The sequence below is a fragment of the Haliotis rubra genome, unplaced genomic scaffold (genome assembly GCF_003918875.1).
Source record: "Haliotis rubra isolate DU_JTF1 unplaced genomic scaffold, ASM391887v1 Scf648, whole genome shotgun sequence".
NCBI lineage: Eukaryota > Metazoa > Mollusca > Gastropoda > Lepetellida > Haliotidae > Haliotis > Haliotis rubra.
This window is the reverse complement of record NW_025767355.1, coordinates 156,258-176,917: the sequence shown is the minus strand read 5'-3', so window position 1 is coordinate 176,917 and position 20,660 is coordinate 156,258. Positions and strand designations below refer to the sequence as shown.

The 20,660-nt window shown below is 37.9% G+C and overlaps 2 protein-coding genes across 3 annotated transcripts in view; one reads left to right on the top strand and one right to left on the bottom strand.

The window, feature by feature from the left end:
• LOC124257006 overlaps positions 1–9,398 on the bottom strand; it is a 41,193-nt gene extending 31,795 nt beyond the window's left edge. The window contains 2 exon segments of the mRNA XM_046690967.1: positions 4,821–4,888; positions 9,088–9,398. Coding sequence (XP_046546923.1) covers positions 4,821–4,869 — 49 coding nt within the window. The 5' untranslated portion in view covers positions 4,870–4,888; positions 9,088–9,398.
• Positions 9,399–9,722: 324 nt separating this feature from the next.
• On the top strand, positions 9,723–19,798 carry LOC124257012 (ERI1 exoribonuclease 3-like). Of its 2 annotated transcripts, none has more exons than XM_046690974.1 (8): positions 9,723–9,779; positions 14,185–14,206; positions 16,373–16,489; positions 16,893–16,952; positions 17,116–17,207; positions 17,482–17,554; positions 19,029–19,125; positions 19,502–19,798. In XM_046690974.1, the coding sequence occupies exons 1-8, from the start codon at positions 9,769–9,771 to the stop codon at positions 19,576–19,578; spliced, it is 549 nt and encodes a 182-aa protein (XP_046546930.1). In that variant the 5' UTR covers positions 9,723–9,768; the 3' UTR covers positions 19,579–19,798. The 2 variants fall into 2 exon arrangements, with proteins under 2 accessions (XP_046546930.1, XP_046546929.1); XM_046690973.1 differs by lacking the exon at positions 9,723–9,779 and adding an exon at positions 10,800–11,000.
• Positions 19,799–20,660: the final 862 nt, after the last annotated feature.

Here is a 20,660-nt window from a genome sequence, read left to right as displayed (position 1 = left end):
AGGGTCATTCAGGATGGCGACAAGGTGTGCACAACCTCCTGTTGACCACCACCGAGGCAGCAGAGTCTGCGCGGCACGATTCCATGTCATCAGTCAGATCAGCACTGACAACATGCACACTGAGCTGACAGTGATTTCTGCCTCATCAAAACACTGTCAGATGTCCCTAAATACCCAGATCAATATCACTCACAATTTGGTTTCCATGGAAACACAATTTCTCACATAAAGCACACAATCTATATGGACATCAATCTCACATATCTTCAGTGTAATGACAGACATTCAACATGTAGGCTTTGAACTTGCTGCCACCTTTTAAGTTGAAGATAACTGGATCTGATTTATGTCTGTAGAAGTCTGTATGAGACTCTACTACCAATAATACAATCAGTCTATCTACTTTCAGAGTTCATGGACTAACATCTATGTAAAATAGTTCAAGATCAATTTCACAGTCGTAATCACCCGTGAAGGTCCGGGTTAGAATATTGATCTTCAGTAACTCCATGCTTGGCGACTAACGGGATCGGGTGGTCAGGCTCGCTGACTTGGTTGACAACATGTCATCGGTTCCCAATTACGCAGATTGATGCTCATGCCGTTGATCACTGGATTGTCTGGTCCAGACTCAGTTATTTACAGACTGTCGCCATATAGCTGGAATATTGCTGTGTGCAGCGTAAACTAAACTCACTCACTAACAGTTGTTATCAGGACATAGATCTGAATCACATGTTTGAAGTATATCAGGCATGTACCATTAATAAGGATGTTCACTGGTACGCATTATGAACTCCTTTATTGAAGAAATGCTGTGAAAACAGTAAGAACTGAATGAGACATACTTTGACACTTTGCACAAGGTTTATCAGTTGTGGATAAAAATAATATTGATAATGATAGTATTTAACTTTCTTTTATTCTTACCACACAAAACTTGTATGTGTAACCATCATAAGACACATTCATAACACTAGAGGGTTAGGTGATACAGTCAAAAACTGTACATTTTTCTGAAATATATTTCAAAGTGACATTCAACTGAAGACTTCTTACAGTGCAGGTTGTCATGCCAGCTGTCCACTGGAATTGAATAGATATGGGGTTGATTTATTTATTACTGAGAATACAACAAATGTGGTACATTAACCGAATCCAGCTGTGTGATATTTAAGTCAGAGTGAGTCGTGTAAGACAGGATTCCAGTGTTTAAGTCCTGTTTCAGTTTGTACAATTACTGTACTGGTGAAACTACCAGCGAAAATTGGTTGGACAATTAAAGTATTGGTGAAACTACTGGTGAAACTACTGGTGAAAATCTGATCATAAACTCCTGGCATAACAAGGGGATGCAACTCTTCATAGCAAAATGCTGCACACACATTATCAAAAACTATGCATACCTCAAGATGAAGCATTTGTGACTAGTGGTGTTCTGATTAATTGAAATATTTGAAGATTGGTCGTAGTGACCTAACTACCAAGCAATAGATCACATTTTCTCATAATCGAACACAAACGATTTTGGAACTACTGTTTTAGTGTTTGAAACCCTTGACAATGGAACATATCTTAGAAGGCCTGAAAACGTGTTTTAATTCTTAGAAAACTCACTTCACTTACTGAAAAGTCATGGCTGAATATTTCTTGAAGACTCCAGGAAGTTTATGTTCACGATATAATGGTCATCACTATAAAATAGCAAGTTGCATCACTTTACATTGGATGTGAAATTTGCAATGCAAATGCACAGTTTCTAAAAAAAACCCAGAGAACCACATTATACCTATCTGCAATAACAACTCCAAGCAAACCACTACAGACCTCTCTGAAGCAGTGGTATTATTTAAATAAGTACATGATTGAGCTGTGATTTATGACTTGTATCAGCCCGACTTAGTGACACATCCCTACAAGGACCTTGTACCAGGTCAGTCAGCTCTTCCTCATTGTGTGATCGGTATTCTAGAAGTTGGGGAGTCAATTATGAAGCATATCACTTCATGGATCACTCCATGGATAGAGCGATATTGCTCTATGCAATAAGCAAGAACTTGCTATCCATAAAGTCGTATACTTCAAGATTGACCTCTTCCTCAGTTATAAATAATAATTATCAAAGGTTGTTCATGTCCACTAGAAGGCTACATCAATTTCAAACGCCCATTTGCTCAAAATGGATGATGAATTTTGAACTGGATAACACATTTTCTTCCAAGGGTAATATCATAATTAGTAGCAGTGATTGTGGTTATACACATCTGTCTCAAGGTATAAAACCTAAAACCACAGATATTCCTTTGGATACTGCTTCCATGAATTTATCTTGCCAACATATTTCAATTTTAAAAAAAGCACTAAAACAAATTGAAACTTGATAGTAACCAGGGCCTCGTTCCACAAAACAGTCGTAGCGCTAAGATGATCGTAACTCCCATACTTTAACATAGACTTATTACTGTCGTAGCGCTACGACCGCTTTGAGGAATGAGGCCTTGTTGTTTGATGGAGCTGAAGTAGACTTAGGGAGGATAGAAATGAATATTTTTAAGGGTGCCATAACGCACCAGACAAGTAGTTTAGGTGTACCTTTGTGAAACTAAGTGTGCCCATACCTTTTGATGATTCGATTAAACTTAAATCATTACAACAATATGTCAATTTACTTTTCAATAAATCAGTAAACATCATGTAAACCTGTAAACTTGAGGGTGCGGTGGGGTAGCCTATTGGTTAAAGTGTTCAATCGTCATGCTGAAGACCTGGGTTCGATTCCCTACATGTGTACAATGTGTGAAGCCCATTTCTGGTGTCCCCCACCGTGATATTACTGGAGTATTGCTAAAAGCAGCATGAAACCAAACTCACTCACTCACTGTAAACTTGAGAGCTGGATTTCCTAAACACTATGATGACTGCAAGAACAGCTCAGCTTCATTTGTCCTGGACCCATAAACTAACCCGAAAATAGGATTTCCATTACATGAATCATGTTGTGTATTATTTTTTTAAATTTTAGTCATGCTGGCAGAACACAATGAAAATATTTCATCTGTGCCATTTCAATATTTACTATTCTATGGCACACACATGAAGCAGTGTTTTAATCCATTTGACTTTTGTGCAGCCTAGGATATTTTGGGGTGAGGTATAAGGAATATATTCTCCCTCTCACAACGACATTTCCCTCGAACGCAGGATACACTTTACTTCATCAAGATCATGTGAACCAATCAGAGACAATGCTTCTTCCCCTACTACAATACTTTCCAGAGTCCAAGCATCTTGTATGTGTACAAACCAGACTCATCCTGTCAGTGACCACCACTCAGTCTTGTCAGTACACACGTACTCTTCTCACGATGTAACTATTATGCCAGTCGCTACAACGATGGCACTTAAGTATCTTCCCCACAAACACGTATATGACATATTCTCAAGTGATTCTCTTCACAATCTACTCCAACATATCCAACATGTACATATTTTGTTGCCGTTTAAGTGACTTACGTTTGAATTTGATGGAACTAAAAACATGCTTTTTGCTCGTCTCATGTGTTTACAGCTTTCTATTTCATGAACAAATATTGTACAGATGTAGATTCTTACACCATTGTCAAGCTAAAAGGCTTAATGAACTTTTAGTAAGAATCTACATTGAAAAGTCACTCTATGGAATTAACAGAAGGTGTTATCCATAAGGTTGTATGCTTCATTATAAAATACAGAGCTAAAAACCAGGTTTGTTGCATGACCCCTTGCAGTCATCGTATGTTTTGGTTACCGTATATGACCGTCTATAAGCCAAATTTTGAGGACCCAAAAAAGCAGTCTGTAGAAGGGGGTCGTCTTATCCATGGGTTACGCTTTCGTCAAACTTTTTTCCAGGGGTAAGAAAACAACATCGTATCACTTTGCGTGAACAAACAACAGAAGACGACTTTATCAGTAGAGACGTCAAATTTGCAATTAAACATCACTAGACAAGATTATTTACCTTTTAAGTTATAAGTTGTTTTTGCTGGGCATTGTATTATTTGCAGGGATTAAGATTACCGTTCGTATTTGTCTCGTACACAAAGCCGGAAATAGCAATCAGCTGTGCACACGTTCAAACATGCACAATAATATAACGGGATGAATTCTGACGCAGTCGTCAGTAAAATATAATACAGAATACTATTAATTAACCCAAAGAAATATATCCTAGCATTGTGTAATTTTATTTACAGTTTTTATGTAAAATATATATAATCAATACTAAGGTTATACGGACCCTCATGAACGTGGTAAGCACATGGAATGGGGTAGGAAGCCATTTAAATTCACACATTTTTACCAATGTTACTGTAAACTATCAGTCAATGGAAAACGAGGCGGTAATCAGTTCGTGATTGTTGAATGGGGTAAAATAAGCAAGCCAGTTTGTTGCTACAATAAATATGATATTTAGAGAAGCAAAATATATTATGCATTTTCTGTCAACTACACTTCGTTTCGATCCGTGAGTAGACACAATATATATGACAGTGAATTCTTTGAATAATGTGGACCAAAGTTATAATTATTGGTAACTGCCAGTTGTCTGTGGTCTGTGTTTGCCGCGATTAGGACCCCATCGCGGGGGATCGACTTATGCACGAAACATACCATTTTGACACTGATTTTAAGGGTCAAGTTTGGGGGTCGTCTTATCCATGGGGCCGTCTTATAGATGGTCATATACGGTATACAATCTGGATAACCTCTGCAAATGACAATCAAGGAAGATTGGCAACTGAAACTCTAACTAACATATCATGGGAACATGAACTGACCTTCTTCTTCGAACTCATCAAGAACTTTGTCGAGATCTACAAAATCCATGGTCGATGTTACCGAGTCACTGAAACATAAAATACAGTACAGCCATCACTTGTCATGCTTCTGTCTTTACTGTAGCAGTGTATACACACTGAGTGAGAAGTGGTGTTTCCATGGTTTCAGTACACTGGCCCATCTACAAGGCACATACCTTCACACCTCAGTCATCAGAAACCACCTAAACAACTGTGAAACAAAGGCCTTCAATCTGACTGTAACAAATTCTGCATGAATACATTATTATTTATCAGTTCATATCGTGATGTGGATGGATCCGCTATGCATTCGTCTCAATGAAATAGTTTATATGACAAAAAAGATATTGTCTCTAAATATATTCCAAGGCACCTCTCCAAAATGTTAAATGATTGATTCCATAACGAACCAGTACAACTCACACAGGGATGTGACTTACTTAGTTATTACATTAACAAGCCAATGTCTTATATCACATTCTATAACACTTCACAACTATAACATGTAAGTATTTGAGTATGTTGAATCATAGTAGAAACATTTGTCTATTCTCTATATCATCATAATCAGTATTTATAATTGTGTCACAAGGACAAAATGTTTGTATTCTTGTATATGTACCATCAAGAAAGGCGTCAACCAAAGGTTTCTACAAACTATCCCATCTAGGTAGATTTGTTTGGTTCCTTGTTTAACAGGGCACTCAGCAATATCAAACTATGTGACAGAAGTCTGTGAATATAGAATCTGGACCAGACAAACCAGTGATTGAACTGGGAGCAAATATCCACATCATCAGGACATGCTGACATGCCATTAACCACGCCATCAAGTCAGACTCTGAATCCACTAGTCTACTCCTACGACCAGCTGATGCTACCAGGGATCAATTCCAACCCAGAACCCTTACAGAGCTCGACTGAAGTATAGTAAGTTTAAGATGACATGGTTGTATAACTTAGCCCCACTAGGATATTCTCAAAACAGTTAATGGGATACAGTACCGAGACCATGTGCCAGGGAATCCCTAGATTAATTCTACATTCATGACATCAACAACTCTTGAATTCAAAACCTAGATCAGGGATATCAACATGAAATTAATTCTTAATATAATACCACCGATTAAAATAGTGCTTCATTTGTGTGCCAAGGCATGGTAAATATTGAAATGGCACAGATGAAATATTTCCAAAATGCCATGGTAGCACAACTACAATTATGAAAATAATTCTCACAATGATTCATTTAATGGAAAATGCAATAAACATTTGACCAACTCAAATGATTCAAAACCAATTTTTGCACCCCATCAAACTATTTACCGATGGCACTCTCACGGCCTAATAAGGGTGTGGCCATCTGGAACAGCAGCACACAACAGGAAATCCTGTTTAGTATTATAACATAGTTTATGGGTCCAGGACAAATTCTTTCAGTCATGACAGTGTTCAGGAAATCCTGCTCTCAAGTTCACAGGTTTACATGTTTACTGATTTAGGGAAAATTAATTGAAGTGACATAAAGTTTGACAAGTTTTATTTAATTTATTTATTATTAATATTTTATTTTGTTTAAGTTTAATTGGATCATAAGAAGGTATGGGCACACTTCTTTCACAACCGCGAACATAAATTTTCTGTCTGGTGCCCAAAGACACCCTACGAAAAAATGTATTTCTATCCCTGAAGACTCATTCTTCATTGGAAGTCAAGGAGTACCACTATTACATTTTGAGGAGGCATTTCAGAACTAAATGTGCATCAACCTTTTGAATTTTCATATATGGAAACTTGTCACCTGACCTTTCCTGTTCAGTTTTTTCAGTCCTATCTGGGCAAGGTGATTATTAGGTTTATCTCCTACTTGGTCTAACAAGAGTCAGTTCCACCCTGACGTCAGATGCAGTGTGTCTTCCTTCTCATGATAACACGTGAAATCAATTGCAACCATGTCTGTGCAATAACAGTGTCTTGGTAATAACTAGCGATGGCGTATCTTGACACAGTAGACCAGTTATTGGCAAGGAAATTTACTTCATACATCTATGGCATAATGTTTACAAATTGTCCATGCCAAAGTACTGGACATGTATTTATTTGACTTGCAATGAATCATTGTATGGGCCATAACTTCAGCATATCTTAAAAACAGTTATAGTGAACATGGACCTGGTGGGGCAGGTTAGAAAACTACAGCGCATGTAGGCACTTTATCTTTTTTCAAGAGCCATGTTTTAAATAATAACACATTTTCTAAATTGTAAATGGCACATGACTTTCCTAATCTTGGTAGACCTGTTAATAATATTAGGGAAGTATGCTGGAGGCATACACGGGAGAGCTCATGAAGGCTGCTTTCTGTTTGATGAAAATGTATACAGTACTTTCCCCTTCCTTGAACATGCATGCCAAGTCTGCCAAATGTCTACAACGACCATGGACTCTTGGATTTACTGTTCTTTCAGCTATTTCAAGGGAGATTTCTTAACAAAGGACTTTGTTTAACAGTGGTTCAACACCTCATAAACCTGCAGGTGTCTCTTTATGGGGAATTAGCCTTCTCAATGACAAAATGCAAAAGTCACAATGAGCATTTCATCACAGGATGGATACTAATTTCAGACTCAGAGACTTAAGTCAGTTAGAAAGAAAACTGAAAATTAGGAGAGAAGTAGAAACTTTTAAATAGTTTTTAAAATGGTTGAACTAAAATAGGTACAATGTCACAAAATACCCGCTAACAGCAAAATTGTTACTTTCTTAATCATGTTAATCCAACAAACAAAATCATCAGTAACATTTATCAATATTTTAAAAGTGTAACATCCTCCTGCAAGAGAGTAACTTGAAGTTAAACAACACAGACTGAAGCTCAAACTACAAACACAAACTGAAGCCCACTTCCTTGTCCAGCTGGTAGACTACACCATGATTACGGTCAAAACAGATCATGAGTGAGTATAGTTTAACGACGCTTTTGCAGTATTCCAGCCACAGCGGGGACACCAGAAATGGGCTTAACACATTGTACCCACGTGGGGAATCAAAACCGAGTCTGCGGTGTGACGAGCGAACGCTTTAACCACTATCCTACCTCACCGTCTCAACACAGATCCTGGTTGTTCACAGTGCACGGTACTGCCTTGATATCCTGTACACTACATACTAAATAGCAACAGGATCAGAGATCACTTCTGTCAAATGTTGAAAAGACATTTTTAAGTTTGGTTTGGTTTTACATGATTGCCAGATATATGTGTTTGCTGAAAGACAAGACAAACATGTGAATGTGACACAACTTGAGGAAACCAAATGGCAGAGAATCATCCTCATGTGGAACTTGGTTTCATACAAGCCATGCTGCAAAGTATCCATGTTACTGCTGGTTTTCATTACATAAGCATGATGAACCCTACATCAAATAGTGTTAAATACGAAGGTTTTGAATTAGGGTTCAAACCTACATGATTGTAATATGACTATAATGACTATAATATGTGCACACTGAACATTATCACTATCAGCATGATCAGCATGGACAGTATCAGACAATGGAGACATTCAATGAATCTAAGGTCTTAGACCCTTAGAATCTACCTGCATTGGGTGAATACTGGGGAAAAGTAAATACAGGCATAGTACAACTAAATGCTTGACAGGAAATGATATTGTAGCCTGAGCAATAAAATTAATGTGTCCTGTGAAGCTCTGTGCTGTACACTGTGATCTAATCATGTACTATCACTTCCTGGGTCAAAGTAAAACCAGACTGTCACTATGTCACCTGTATCTCCCATAGGACCTTGTACACACACAGTGATGCTGTACACAGCAATGATGGAGAAGTGGAGGAAAGTTTCCCATGAGTAAAAGTACTATAGCTACAGTCACTATTGTTCAAAATTCTGATTAACTCTGGTCTGCTATAGTCTTAGACACATATGTCAACATTTTGAAATCTAACCACCTTAAGAGCAAATGTGGCGATCTGGTGTTCTCCGGATAATAGGAACCCACGTCCGTTATCTCCTCCATGAACATGTAATGTTACACAAGAGGCATCTAAGATTTCTCCAGCACCAGATAATACGATTCGGTCTTGAAAAGATGTTGACCTATCCTCGAAATTGTTGTCAATGTTGTCAATGTTGACATCTGAATAAACCTGGTATTTATATATCTACTTAAGATTAGGACCGTAACCAAATTAAATAGGAAATATGACGGATAGAAGAAGGAATACCTTAACTAAATATCATTTCGTTGGTTTCTTGAGGCACTTCCGGAGACCAAATCACAACAAATTTTCCCTGACTCAGTGGAGGTAGTCTCTTGCAGTCGCCATATTAGATAGCCTATTTCCATTCGTGACTGGTCGTGATTTTTCGGAATACGTCGGAGTTTGATAACATTTGCTAATTGATAAATATCATTCCATGTCTCCTTGAACAGATAACGATTCATAATAAGTCAACATCACATTTTAAGAACTTTGTAAAAATAACAAGCTCTAAATGAGGCCCTACTGCGTATTTTTTCTTTTCGCCGTGGGGAGCTTAAAATTGCTTTTACTAGGCTTCTGTCTACGAACAGGAGAAAGAGGATTTAGAGCACAGTTAACCGCGTGTACCAAGAGCGAACCTAGTTTGTAAAAGGAAACTACCATTTCACAACATATTCTATATGTAAATGTGTTACCGTGTAATGATTTGATTTGTTCTGTATATATCAATTCCATCTCATCTCTTGACTGATACGTTTTTTCGCAGAACAAATAGTTTTCTCGGAAGTATCGCTCGCCGGAAACAAAACAGAAAAAACAACACGAAAGAATCGCCAAGTCACGAGACATACCATATCCCCCTTCCTGTGCTAAATAGTAAATCACGCACCTTCGTGGCAAAACTGTTTGTCAAACAGAGGAATGACAAGTTGATAAACATTTATTATGTGTATTTAAAAAGGCGATATATTTTATCAGGTTTTGCTCAATGTTAGAGTTTGTAATGAATGACTTTATCCTGAATGGATCCTTGGACATGTCGGTTTTAGACGCTGGCTTGTCACCATAGCACAAAGGTCAGGTCTGTGGTTTATCATCAGTCCCTGGTCGCTGCTCAGCACCAGTCAAATCAGACCTGACTTTTTTGGTCTGCTAAGTCACATTGTGTTATGTGTAATGATATAACAATATCTGACTCTTAGGCTGTAATCTGGAAATACAAGGCACAGACTTTGTTAAATTTTGATGAAATCTTGTTAAATATGTAGTGTTAGTTTCTTTTAGCGGAAAAATAATAAAGAGGATATCACCTCATGTGTTACATTGCATACAATTAACGAGGTAAAATGAAGCATCAACATTACTGTGAATATTCTGGGTACTTGCTGAAACGAAAATAGATGTACACATGTTGTGAAATCCCGTTAAGCTCTATAACTGCACTTTTCTTTTCTTCGCTACAGTAAAATGAAGAAAGCGCCAATTTGCACCGTATTTCAGTTATAACAAAGCACGCTCATAAGCATGTCATAAGCAGGGATAGAATAGAATTCAAACCTGCTACCAGCCGATCCTTGCACTAATAAGGGACGCAACTATGCACGAAAATTATACATGACCTCTTCAACTAAACCAGTGGGCCGCCCCTACTCATAACAAATCGAGTCGACTCAGCAACAGTTTAATATATGTGCTAGATAGTTGGTTTTCGTTAATTCAGATTGAAAATCAAACTCATGGTAATACCGTGTCCTATGAAATTAGTTGTCCGCTCGAAAATGCATACAGAGCATATGTATTTATTTCCCGATATTTATCGTTTCGATTAGATGTTATCAACAGAGAACCGCTTCTCCTTTATATATGTCATTATGTTTGAAGAGAATAGTATCGATGTATGAAGGCTCCGAACAGCGCTTTCTCCATTTTACTGTAGCGAAGAAAAGAAAAGTGCAGTTATAGAGCTTAACGGGATTTCACAACATGTGTACATCTATTTTCGTTTCAGCAAGTACCCAGAATATTCGGAATAGTGTCACATGTAGATCTTGGTTTCGCTCTGTCTACAGGAAGATGGCTTCCTCTTCGCAAACATCAGGACAACTGTTTGATTTTCTCCTAGTGTTAGATTTTGAAGCCACATGTGCACCGAGGTAGGGCTCAGGGTGAAGGGGTCGTAGTTTATTCGTGAGAACTAAAGCCTAAGGGGTCGTTTGTCGGCACGGGTACTACAGTAGGTACCCTACAACGAGACAATTCCGCATTGTGCCCTTTTCTGATCGGACTGTCATCCTGTTTTATCAGATGCATTTGATTGCTTTATATAAGAAAAGAGCATACACAATAACGGATATTTTGCGATGCACAAGATCAGTTAAACGGGAACAGCTACATACGGTTTCGTTTTCGGTTGTGGAACTTGGGTGTAGGACAATTCCCCACACAGACATTTCCCCACATGACGATTCCCCACCAGACAATTCCCGTTCACCTGAGTGACAATTCCCAACACCTTAGTTTTTTATGATTTGTGTAGTTGAGTTTTGGAGAGGTAGTTACAAAACAGGAAAGACTTCCGCTAGTATCCCCCCTTAAACTTCATTCTAGTCAAATCATATCACCTGAATTATATTCCTCATCTGATATGGATGAGTTTTAACGTGTTTCTTTAATTGTATCAGAACATACTGAAAGACATATTCAACTTCTAAAAGTGTTGCTCAAAGAATTTTTTCCTCATCCTTAAAATTTAGGGGGGATACAGGTGGAAGTCTTACCACAAGACAGTTACTGTTGAGGTGAGCTTTATTTAAATCGCAATTGCAAATCAAAACTGAATGCTGGTAGTATATAAGTAAAAGTGGAAAATGTGACATAATAGATTTCAAGATGGAATTCATTAAGAACAACCATGGCGGGTTCAAACTTTGTTATGAAGGTTGGTTTATACATGTTTATTTAAGAAACGAATGGATTGGCAAACAAGCTACAAGCTTATATTAAAATGCTGCTCTAATATGATTTACAAAGGTAAATAAACCAAAATTATCATACAAGATAATCGCATGGCAAACCACAAGGTTAATGCACAGTCAGGTGATAATTAATATTTCAATAGCAATTTCATTATTACAACCGATACGTTTCTTAAAGCTAACAATTCTTCAACCATCTTTGTTACCAAATCTACAAGAAGCAGTGACGAAGAGGTAAACAAGATAGCTAGGTTATCAAGATCAGATATTCCACTATTTCCATAAAGAATTGTCTTTAAGCTGTACCCATTTGTGTTATGAAGGTTACATGTACACTAAAGGCTACACAAGAAAAAACACAGTAAGGTAGGAGTTAGACTAATGCTTAGTCTCTGAATATATATAATTTTGATGGTAACAAACAAGCCCATTTAAATTAAATAGAAGCCCTAGGGAGACCAGAGATTCAAAACCTCAGGGAATCTAGATTGCTTTATTTAGGGCTTTAGCGCTGCAGAGAGGGCTTGGCAGTAGGGAAATAATGTGGTTCAGGGACTGTGAGGCAGACTAGGTAGGACTGTTCAAGCAGTTTGTATTTATTAGCACAGGTGCCCTGACTACTGATGTAGAACATACAGTAGCTCACTCTTCAGTACCCCACAGTACTGATACTGTGCCTCTATGTACTTAGTAAAGAATGTGGACTATATAATAAAAGTGTCTGATACTGACAATTAAACTGGACATACAGATACCGATTATTGTTAAGGAATGTGAAAGAATGAATAAATATATAATAAAAAAGTCAATATCACTTTTGTTGTTATTTATACTTTTTAATGTGTGGGGAATTGTCCAAGTGAGGAATTCTCTTGTGGGGAATTGTCTGGACCCCGCGGAATTTGTCCCCCATTTAGGGTACTGGCTACGTTTCTGTATTTTGACTTTGTTTAGGGTACATTTCTGCATACCTCGGGTACATACCTGTAGTACCGTGTCAACAATGTCTTACGACCTCCTACTCACACCTGAAAAAACACTCATTCATGAATAAGCAAACACAAACATAATCTTTTTTCCTACAAGAAAAGTACGCATCAGTATTTCTTCATAGGCTAACTCAAAATAGCCTTAGAATATATACATCTTGTATTTGAAAACATGCAAGTATTAAAAAAAACAAATAATAAATAACTTCTTTGAGTGGCATTTTTAGAAGTTGGAAGTCTGATAGAACAAGTATATATACATAAAACAAGTTGTCATCCATATATACTTGTTCTAAATAATAAATATCCGCAGTCATTTGAACACATCTGATAACTTTGATAAAGATGTTTAAATATACTATTCACACTTTGCTAAGGATCAAATCGTGGATTCAACAGAAAACTATGATGTGGGGTCAAATTTGGTTTAAATATCTAAGCTTATTGTAAGCATGGATCCTAGGTTTCAGTATGTCACTGCATCTTGTGGAACCTATTAGTGTTGGGAATTGGTTGAAATCTCACAATTGATGATTGCTTCATTACCAACGAACAATCATCAAAAAAAATTGGTTACCGTCATTTTTCAGATTTTCCTATCCAGGTTGTTATTGCAGATATGTATAACATTATGCAACTTGCTACTTTAAAGTGATGACTTATATATCATGAACATAAACTTCCTGGAGTCTTCAAGAAATATTCAGTCATGGCTTTTCAGTTAGTGAAGTGAGTTTTCTATGAATTAAACAAGTTTTCAGGCACCGACAACTTCAACGATATGTTCCATTGTCAAATATTTCAAAGACTAAAAAAGTAGTTAAAAAATCGTTTATGTTCGATTATGAAAAAATGTGATCGATTGCTTGGTCGTTTGGTCCCTTCGACCAATCTTCGATTATTTCAATTAAACGGAACACCACTAGAACCTATACCTGCTATTGACAGGTGTTGTGTACTTGTCAATGACTCGTTCCATGATTTGCAAACTGGTTAATTGCTGCCATGAAAACCATGTTTATGGTTACTCATATATCAGGTGCATAAGGTTAGATTAAGGTGACTGGTTGCCTGAAGAGGGGTTACCATATTATAATTTATCCAGTTTTAAATAATTACAATTTCAAATTATGAATCTACGTTTAAGTAAAGTTGTGAATTTTTGTGATCCTTAGCAAAGTGTGAGTAGTATATTTTGTTTATTTCCAATGTTATGCAGATAAACAGCAGATACATGCCCCAAGCTACCTTGTCATTTTGCTGTTTTGTTTTAATATCAGCATTGGTTAGAAAACGTGTTATCTGGGATGCCTGACTGTACAATGTTTCCAAACAATTTCCTTCTGAGTAATTACTGTATTCTCTCTTGCCAGGGGAGAGACACTTCAACCTCAGGTAAGTCTGAAGACTTTTTGGTTATTTTACAAAGAAATGATTACAGCCAAAAGCTATGAATATGCAATACCATAATACCATTTAGAAAGTGGTCAAATGTAACGTTGACTCTGAGGGTGTGGGTTCGAATCCAGGATGGGACTCAACCCAACAAAGGTACTAGAATCTGTACTTTACTCAGAAAAAGTAATCCCAATTATAACATATGTTACATTTGACCACTTTCTAAATGGTATTGTGTATTCATTGTATACAGCCTGAGTTTCTGTATACCTTTAGTCCAGCTTACCATGACTGTTTGAGACACGCTTACAGCTTACAGCTTGTTTTATTATGATGGCCGGTGTTAGGGTCCCAACTGAGGTCTCTCGTCAAAGACCCCTTTCTAATTGGCGTGCTGGTCTGGTTGTAGGGACTTAACCCAGCAAAGAGTCCAAAGTCACAAGAAGCTAATTACAATTTTATTTACAAGAACAGAATAACATGGGGTGGCCACAGAATCGGTACAACCCTCTGGACTGAGCCTGGAGCTAACCTGTGTTGGGAGAGTCAAAACCCTGCTGCCTAGCAGTTGGATTTCCTCACTATTTATCTAGAATTGAAACAATTAAAAGATTACCATACCTTGATGATACAAAATTTGGTGTGCCCTATAATAACCAATGAAATGGCCAGACAGAGGGGAGTACTTAATCCAGCTAATCCTAATTCAACTGGCAGTAATCTCGTTGACACCTTTACTGGATATTTGTATGATTATGGTATTACAATCGATGCACTTACTCTGGGGTAAGTTTTAACTGCCCTAGATTGAAGTGTTTGCTTAATATTATTCTAATATATGTGATGACATGTTTACTTTATGCAATAAATCAAAGGAATTTATTAAACTGTCAAGACGTAGCTTTTGTCTTACTGAAAGGTGTGTCTAAGAGAGGAGTCCTTATTACTTTCGACTTGAGTCTTTCTCTAAGCTATTACAGATCATAATGAAATTAATATTCTATAAATATATTTTTATAATATTTGAATCCTAATATATCACTTGTAGTGGTAATAATTAATAATGAATTTTTGTATGAATTATCCCTTCATGATTGTTTCCTGTCTTGAGTCCCCAGCAGTACTTTTGTTGTTTTTATCCCCCGCCTCGCGTTTAGTGCGAAGTGGGAATATAGTATTAGGCTCCGTCCATCTCCGTCCGTCTATACGTACGAATTTGAATATCTTAAGATCCGTTGACAAGATTATTTTCATATTTGGTACCTAGGTTCATCACAGTATAAGAAAGGTCCATGTCAGGTTTGGTGACCTTGACCTTCATTTCAAGGTCACAAGGGGACTTTAACATTTTACTCTTGTCAGTGAGATATCTCAAGAACCGTTTACTAAATTTTCTTCATATTCAACACCAAGCTTTATCTAGGGAAGGCACAGGGCCCAGTCGATTTTGGTGACCTTCACTTAATTTTCAAGGTCACAGCGACACTTTGAAGATTTCAGTATGTTAACCTGCATGTTGAGATGGTCAGCGAGATATCTCAAGAACCATTCACTGGACTTTCTTCATATTTGACACCAAGCTTCATCTAGGGAAAGTGCAAGGCCCAGTCGATTTTGGTGACCTTCACTTAATTTTCAAGGTCGCAAAGACACTTTGAAGATTTCAGCATGTTAAATTGCATGTTAAGATAGTCAGCACGATATTGAAAAAATCATTCACTTGATTTTTTTCATATTTGACACCAAGCTTCATCTAACGATGGCGCAGGGCCAGTCAATTTCGGTGACCTTCACATAATTTTCAAGGTCACTGCGGCACTGAAGATTTCAGCATGTTAACCTGAATTCACTAGATTTTCATCATAGACTTTCAAGACTTCCCTTGAATGTTTTTCAATAAGCAATTTCTTTAGTACCATTTTTGCATATTTCATACACTATGACATTCATGTCAAGGTCAAAGTCAGTCTTGAAAATATTTGCGTGTTTGAACAACTAAAGAGCAAGATATCAAGAGAGGTTGACTGGTCATGTTTTTTGTTGACATTTAACTTCATCTTAAACTTTCATTACTTTTTAAGTTTGATTTGATAATTTGCGATGGGGGGGATTATGTCACCTTAGTGACAATGCTTGTTTAAGTATGACTCTGTTGTTTGTCAGGAAATCATTGAGTTCCCATGCCTGAAGGTGAACACCCAGACTGGTGACGTCGAGTCTCAGTTCCATCAGTATGTGAGACCACGTGTCCATCCCCAGCTCACAGACTTCTGCACAGAGGTGAGGAGACTGCCATGCTTCACAGGACGTGAAACTGTGCTTCACTAAGTCATTTTACATCCATAGCACCAATCAAATACAGCAAGTTGCAACAATTTTTCAAATTTGACACTCCATCGAACAATTCTGGAAACTGTTGTTCTTTCGATGAACTGAGTTGTCAGCGCAAGGTGATTGTAACTCCCGTAATTTAATACAGCCTTGCAGCTGTCACAACATGACATTCATCCAACAGCGGACAGCATGGCATCAGGCTTTCAGGACACATTCAGCTGACAGTGTGATATGGCGGAAACACAGTCCAAGACAGCATTAACTCACTCACTCACTCTCACATGACTATATTCACAGGAATTATATAATGTTTAAAAACAGGCCATTATTATAGAAGTCTCTGTTGTAGCTGACAGGTATTATCCAGGACATGGTGGATGGACAGCCCCATCTTGAAGCTGTGCTTGAGGTTAGACTCTACATATTTTCCTCAGATTTCTCTGTGTTATTACTCTGTTGTAAAGTCTTTGTTTTTGTCCTCACTGAAACTGATTTGACGGTGCATATCATGACTATCTTGAATGGCTGCCGAGTAACTGAGGAAATAAGTCTGTCCTCACTTCCTGTTACAGATGTTTGATGGCTGGATGGCGAAGGAGGGCCTGCTGGATGGGAAGACCACATCTGCCTTTGTTACCTGTGGGGACTGGGATCTCCGCACCATGTAAGATCTTACATTGTGATCAAATTGTGTCCCCAAATTAAATCCAGGAGTACAATTTGACCATGTCAATTATCTATCGGTTACAGTATTCCTAGTCATGGCTAGTCTCCAACATGGGGGAGGTAGGGTAGCCAAGTGGTTAAAGTGTTCGCTCAGTACTCCAACGACCCAGGTTTGATTCCCCACATGGGTACAATGTGTGAAGCCCATTTCTGGTGTCCCCGCCGTGATTTTGCTGGAATATTGCCAATGTTTTTTATTGTTGTCACTCAAGGTTGCCTGGACAGTGCCGCCATTTCAACATCACACCAAAAGCATACTTCAGCAAGTGGATCAACATCAAGAAGGTAGTTGCTTCATCGAGATTGCACAGTTTTCTAAAGCACTTGATAACCAGTACCAGGTCGCCAGTAGCCCAGACCCAACTGGAATAGACTGGAAGCAGTATCTGTTTCAGAGTAATTTCAGACTGTAAACAATCTACGTTTTGTTACCCTCAGTTGTCCCCGTGGGCCTGATACTCACTTGGTTGTCAGTTTAAAAAAACACTGACGCAGAAGGCAAAACACAAAAACACCCACAATAGATGACTCTTTTCAGCGTAGAGGTTGTACGTTCAGAAATTACAAGATACATAAACTAATACATTTGCATGGTCATGTTTTCTTGCGTTGGTAACTTCCCCAATATATTCATTTATTTAGGTAAACAAATCATGTATGCTTCTTAGATTGCATTGCTCACGCTTCCCATGAATATGTGACTGTGGAAGCCTTGACGCTCACTGGCTGATTAGACAGCTCTGTATACCTGTGAAGATACGGGTTAGAATTGATATTTAGTAACCCATGCTTGTCGTAAAGGCGACAAACAGGATCGGGTGGTCAGACTCGCTGACTTGGTTGACAAGTCATCGTATCCCAATTGTGTAGATTGATGCTCATGCTGTTGATCACTGGATTGTCTGGTCCACACTTGATTATTTACAGACTGCTGCCATATAGCTGGAACATTGCTGAGTGCGGCGTAAAAGTAAACTCACTCACTTAGAAAGCTCTGTAGACACAAGCTCCTGTGTCAGGGTCTTCCACAACCTGTCAAGATTTGGCTTTGAATGATCTTCAGTAACCAAAGGGGTTGAGTGGTCAGAATTGCTGACTTGTAGTGTTTTGAATTGGTTGAAATCTCACAATTGATGATTGCTTCATTACCAACGAACAATCATCGAAAAAAATTGGTTAGTATAATTTTTCAGATTTTCCTATCCATGTTGTTATTGCAGATATGTATAACATGATGCAACTTGCTACTTTAAAGTGATGACTAATATATCATTAAAATAAACTTCCCGGAGTCTTCAAGAATTATTCAGTCATGACTTATCAGTTAGTGAAGTGAGTTTTCTATGAATTAAACAAGTTTTCAGGCCCTGACACCTTCAAAGATATGTTCCATCGTCAAGTGTTTCAAAGACTAAAACAGCAGTTCCAAAATTGTTTGTGTTCGATTATGAGAAAATGTGATCGATTGCTTGGTCGTTTGGTCCCTTCGACCAATCTTCGATTATTTCAATTAATCGGAACACCACTACTGACTTGGTTGATAAATGGCATAGATCAATGTTTATGATAACCTTTACTGCATTGTCTGGTCAAGACATAATTATTTTCAGACCGCCGTCATGTTGTTGAGTGCATTTGTGAATCAAACAAACATGTCCTCCTGGAGATCAGTATCATAGATCTGATTTACTATTGCATCATGGCTAGGGAGGACAGCTTTATCAACATGTTGTACAATGCTGGAGTTGTATGTTTCCAGAGTTGTGCGGAGGCCACATCCGTGTTCCCCCGGGGGATGATGGGCATGCTGTCCATGTTACACCTGCAGCACACGGGCAGACATCACAGCGGGATAGGTAGGTTGGGCGGAAACGGTAACATTGTGTCTGGGTTTTACGTGATGCACAAATGTGCGCCCAGATTTTGTTCAAAAGAAGGTGATCAAAATATGACACAAATATATAAAATATACTTGAGATAAAGAATCGTCTGGAGAAATGAAAAACTAAACCTTGCTGCTTGCCTAGTGTCAAAGTTTTACCTCACTTCCTGTATTTGTTACTGTTTTGTTAAAAGAAGTGAAAAGAGATTTTTTCTTTAAATATGAACATTTTCATTTTCACATTTGTGTAAACTTGTCAGTATACCTGTGGCCCGAGTAATGAAAACCCTGAGGTGATCTTGCTATATACTCAGGGGTTTCACTGACTGTATACAGAGTTGTTGTTGCAGATGACTGCACCAACATCGCTGCCGCTGTCAAGGAGCTGATCAGAAGGAAGTATGTCTTCAAGCACAATGGCCGCTGAAGTAGTAACATCAAGTGCATTCACAAGCCGACACCCGGTGCCAATGATATCTGAACTGTGAACATGTGTTTTTTCTCCAGTGATGTCGTTACCAGTCCACCTTTATATATACAACAGCAATGGCCTTACCTGATTATGCAGATTCATTGAAGTAGTATGGATCTTGAGATGCTTCCTGAAGACGATCAGTGACATGATGTGAGGATGTATTGTGGTTTAAACAAGCAATAAGCATGAGTCAGGATAAGTATAAAATATTAATTTTACTCTAAAAATTTCATTATTTCATGAAAAAGCAACGACAGAATTTTCATGAACTGGATTGGTCAACAAGAACTTATATGAAGACTGCTCCAATATACATAGATATATGAAACAGTATCATGACAAGAAGAGATGATATCTAAAATGAAAGTAGATAGTATGACATGTAGTCGGAAAATTAAAATCTTGATGGTTGTATACATTTATGGCATCTGCGGTCGGGATCCATAGTAGTATAGCTTTGAGAATTATAGGTTTTAGTGTATGACTTGCCCAGTTAAAGTGCCTAGTTTCAATTATAAATAGATCGACTGATTTTAAGATGTGTGATTGAATTTGTGGGTCCATGGAAGACGTTCCGTATAAGATTGTTTCTAATGAAAAGCCAGTGGTATAATAAAATGTATTTACTCTTACAGCATCAAATCTGGGACATACAAAGAAATAATGATGTGCATCTTCAGTAGGGTGGCCACACAAACAATCTGCTCTCTCTGATATATGTCTGTTGTGTTTGTCAGGATGTATTGTAGCATTGATGTCCGACAGTCAGGTTTATTGTGTGCCAAATGTGTGACAGTTTACTTATCAGGTGAGCCAGAGTCGTGGCTGTGTCAGTAAACACTTCCCTGGAGATGTGGAACCATTCAGGATGGTGCTGAATCACTTGAGGGAGTGATTGTTGTCTGGCATGAACATCAGCAATATTTCAGCAACATCACACATCAGACTGGGGAAGTATATACCTGAAACACTGAATGTATAATACCTATATTATTCCTTATCATATTTTACTAGAACTTTTTGATGTTTTCAAA

What these genes read in the sequence shown, in the direction of transcription:
- LOC124257012 (XM_046690973.1), top strand. Translation starts at nt 10,831, where the DNA reads ATGTGTACATCTATTTTCGTTTCAGCAAGTACCCAGAATATTCGGAAT. An exon ending in GACTGGGATCTCCGCACCAT is followed by an intron (nt 17,208 to 17,481) that starts GTAAGATCTTAC and finishes TTGTCACTCAAG; the next exon opens with GTTGCCTGGACAGTGCCGCC. An exon ending in AGTGGATCAACATCAAGAAG is followed by an intron (nt 17,555 to 19,028) that starts GTAGTTGCTTCA and finishes GTATGTTTCCAG; the next exon opens with AGTTGTGCGGAGGCCACATC.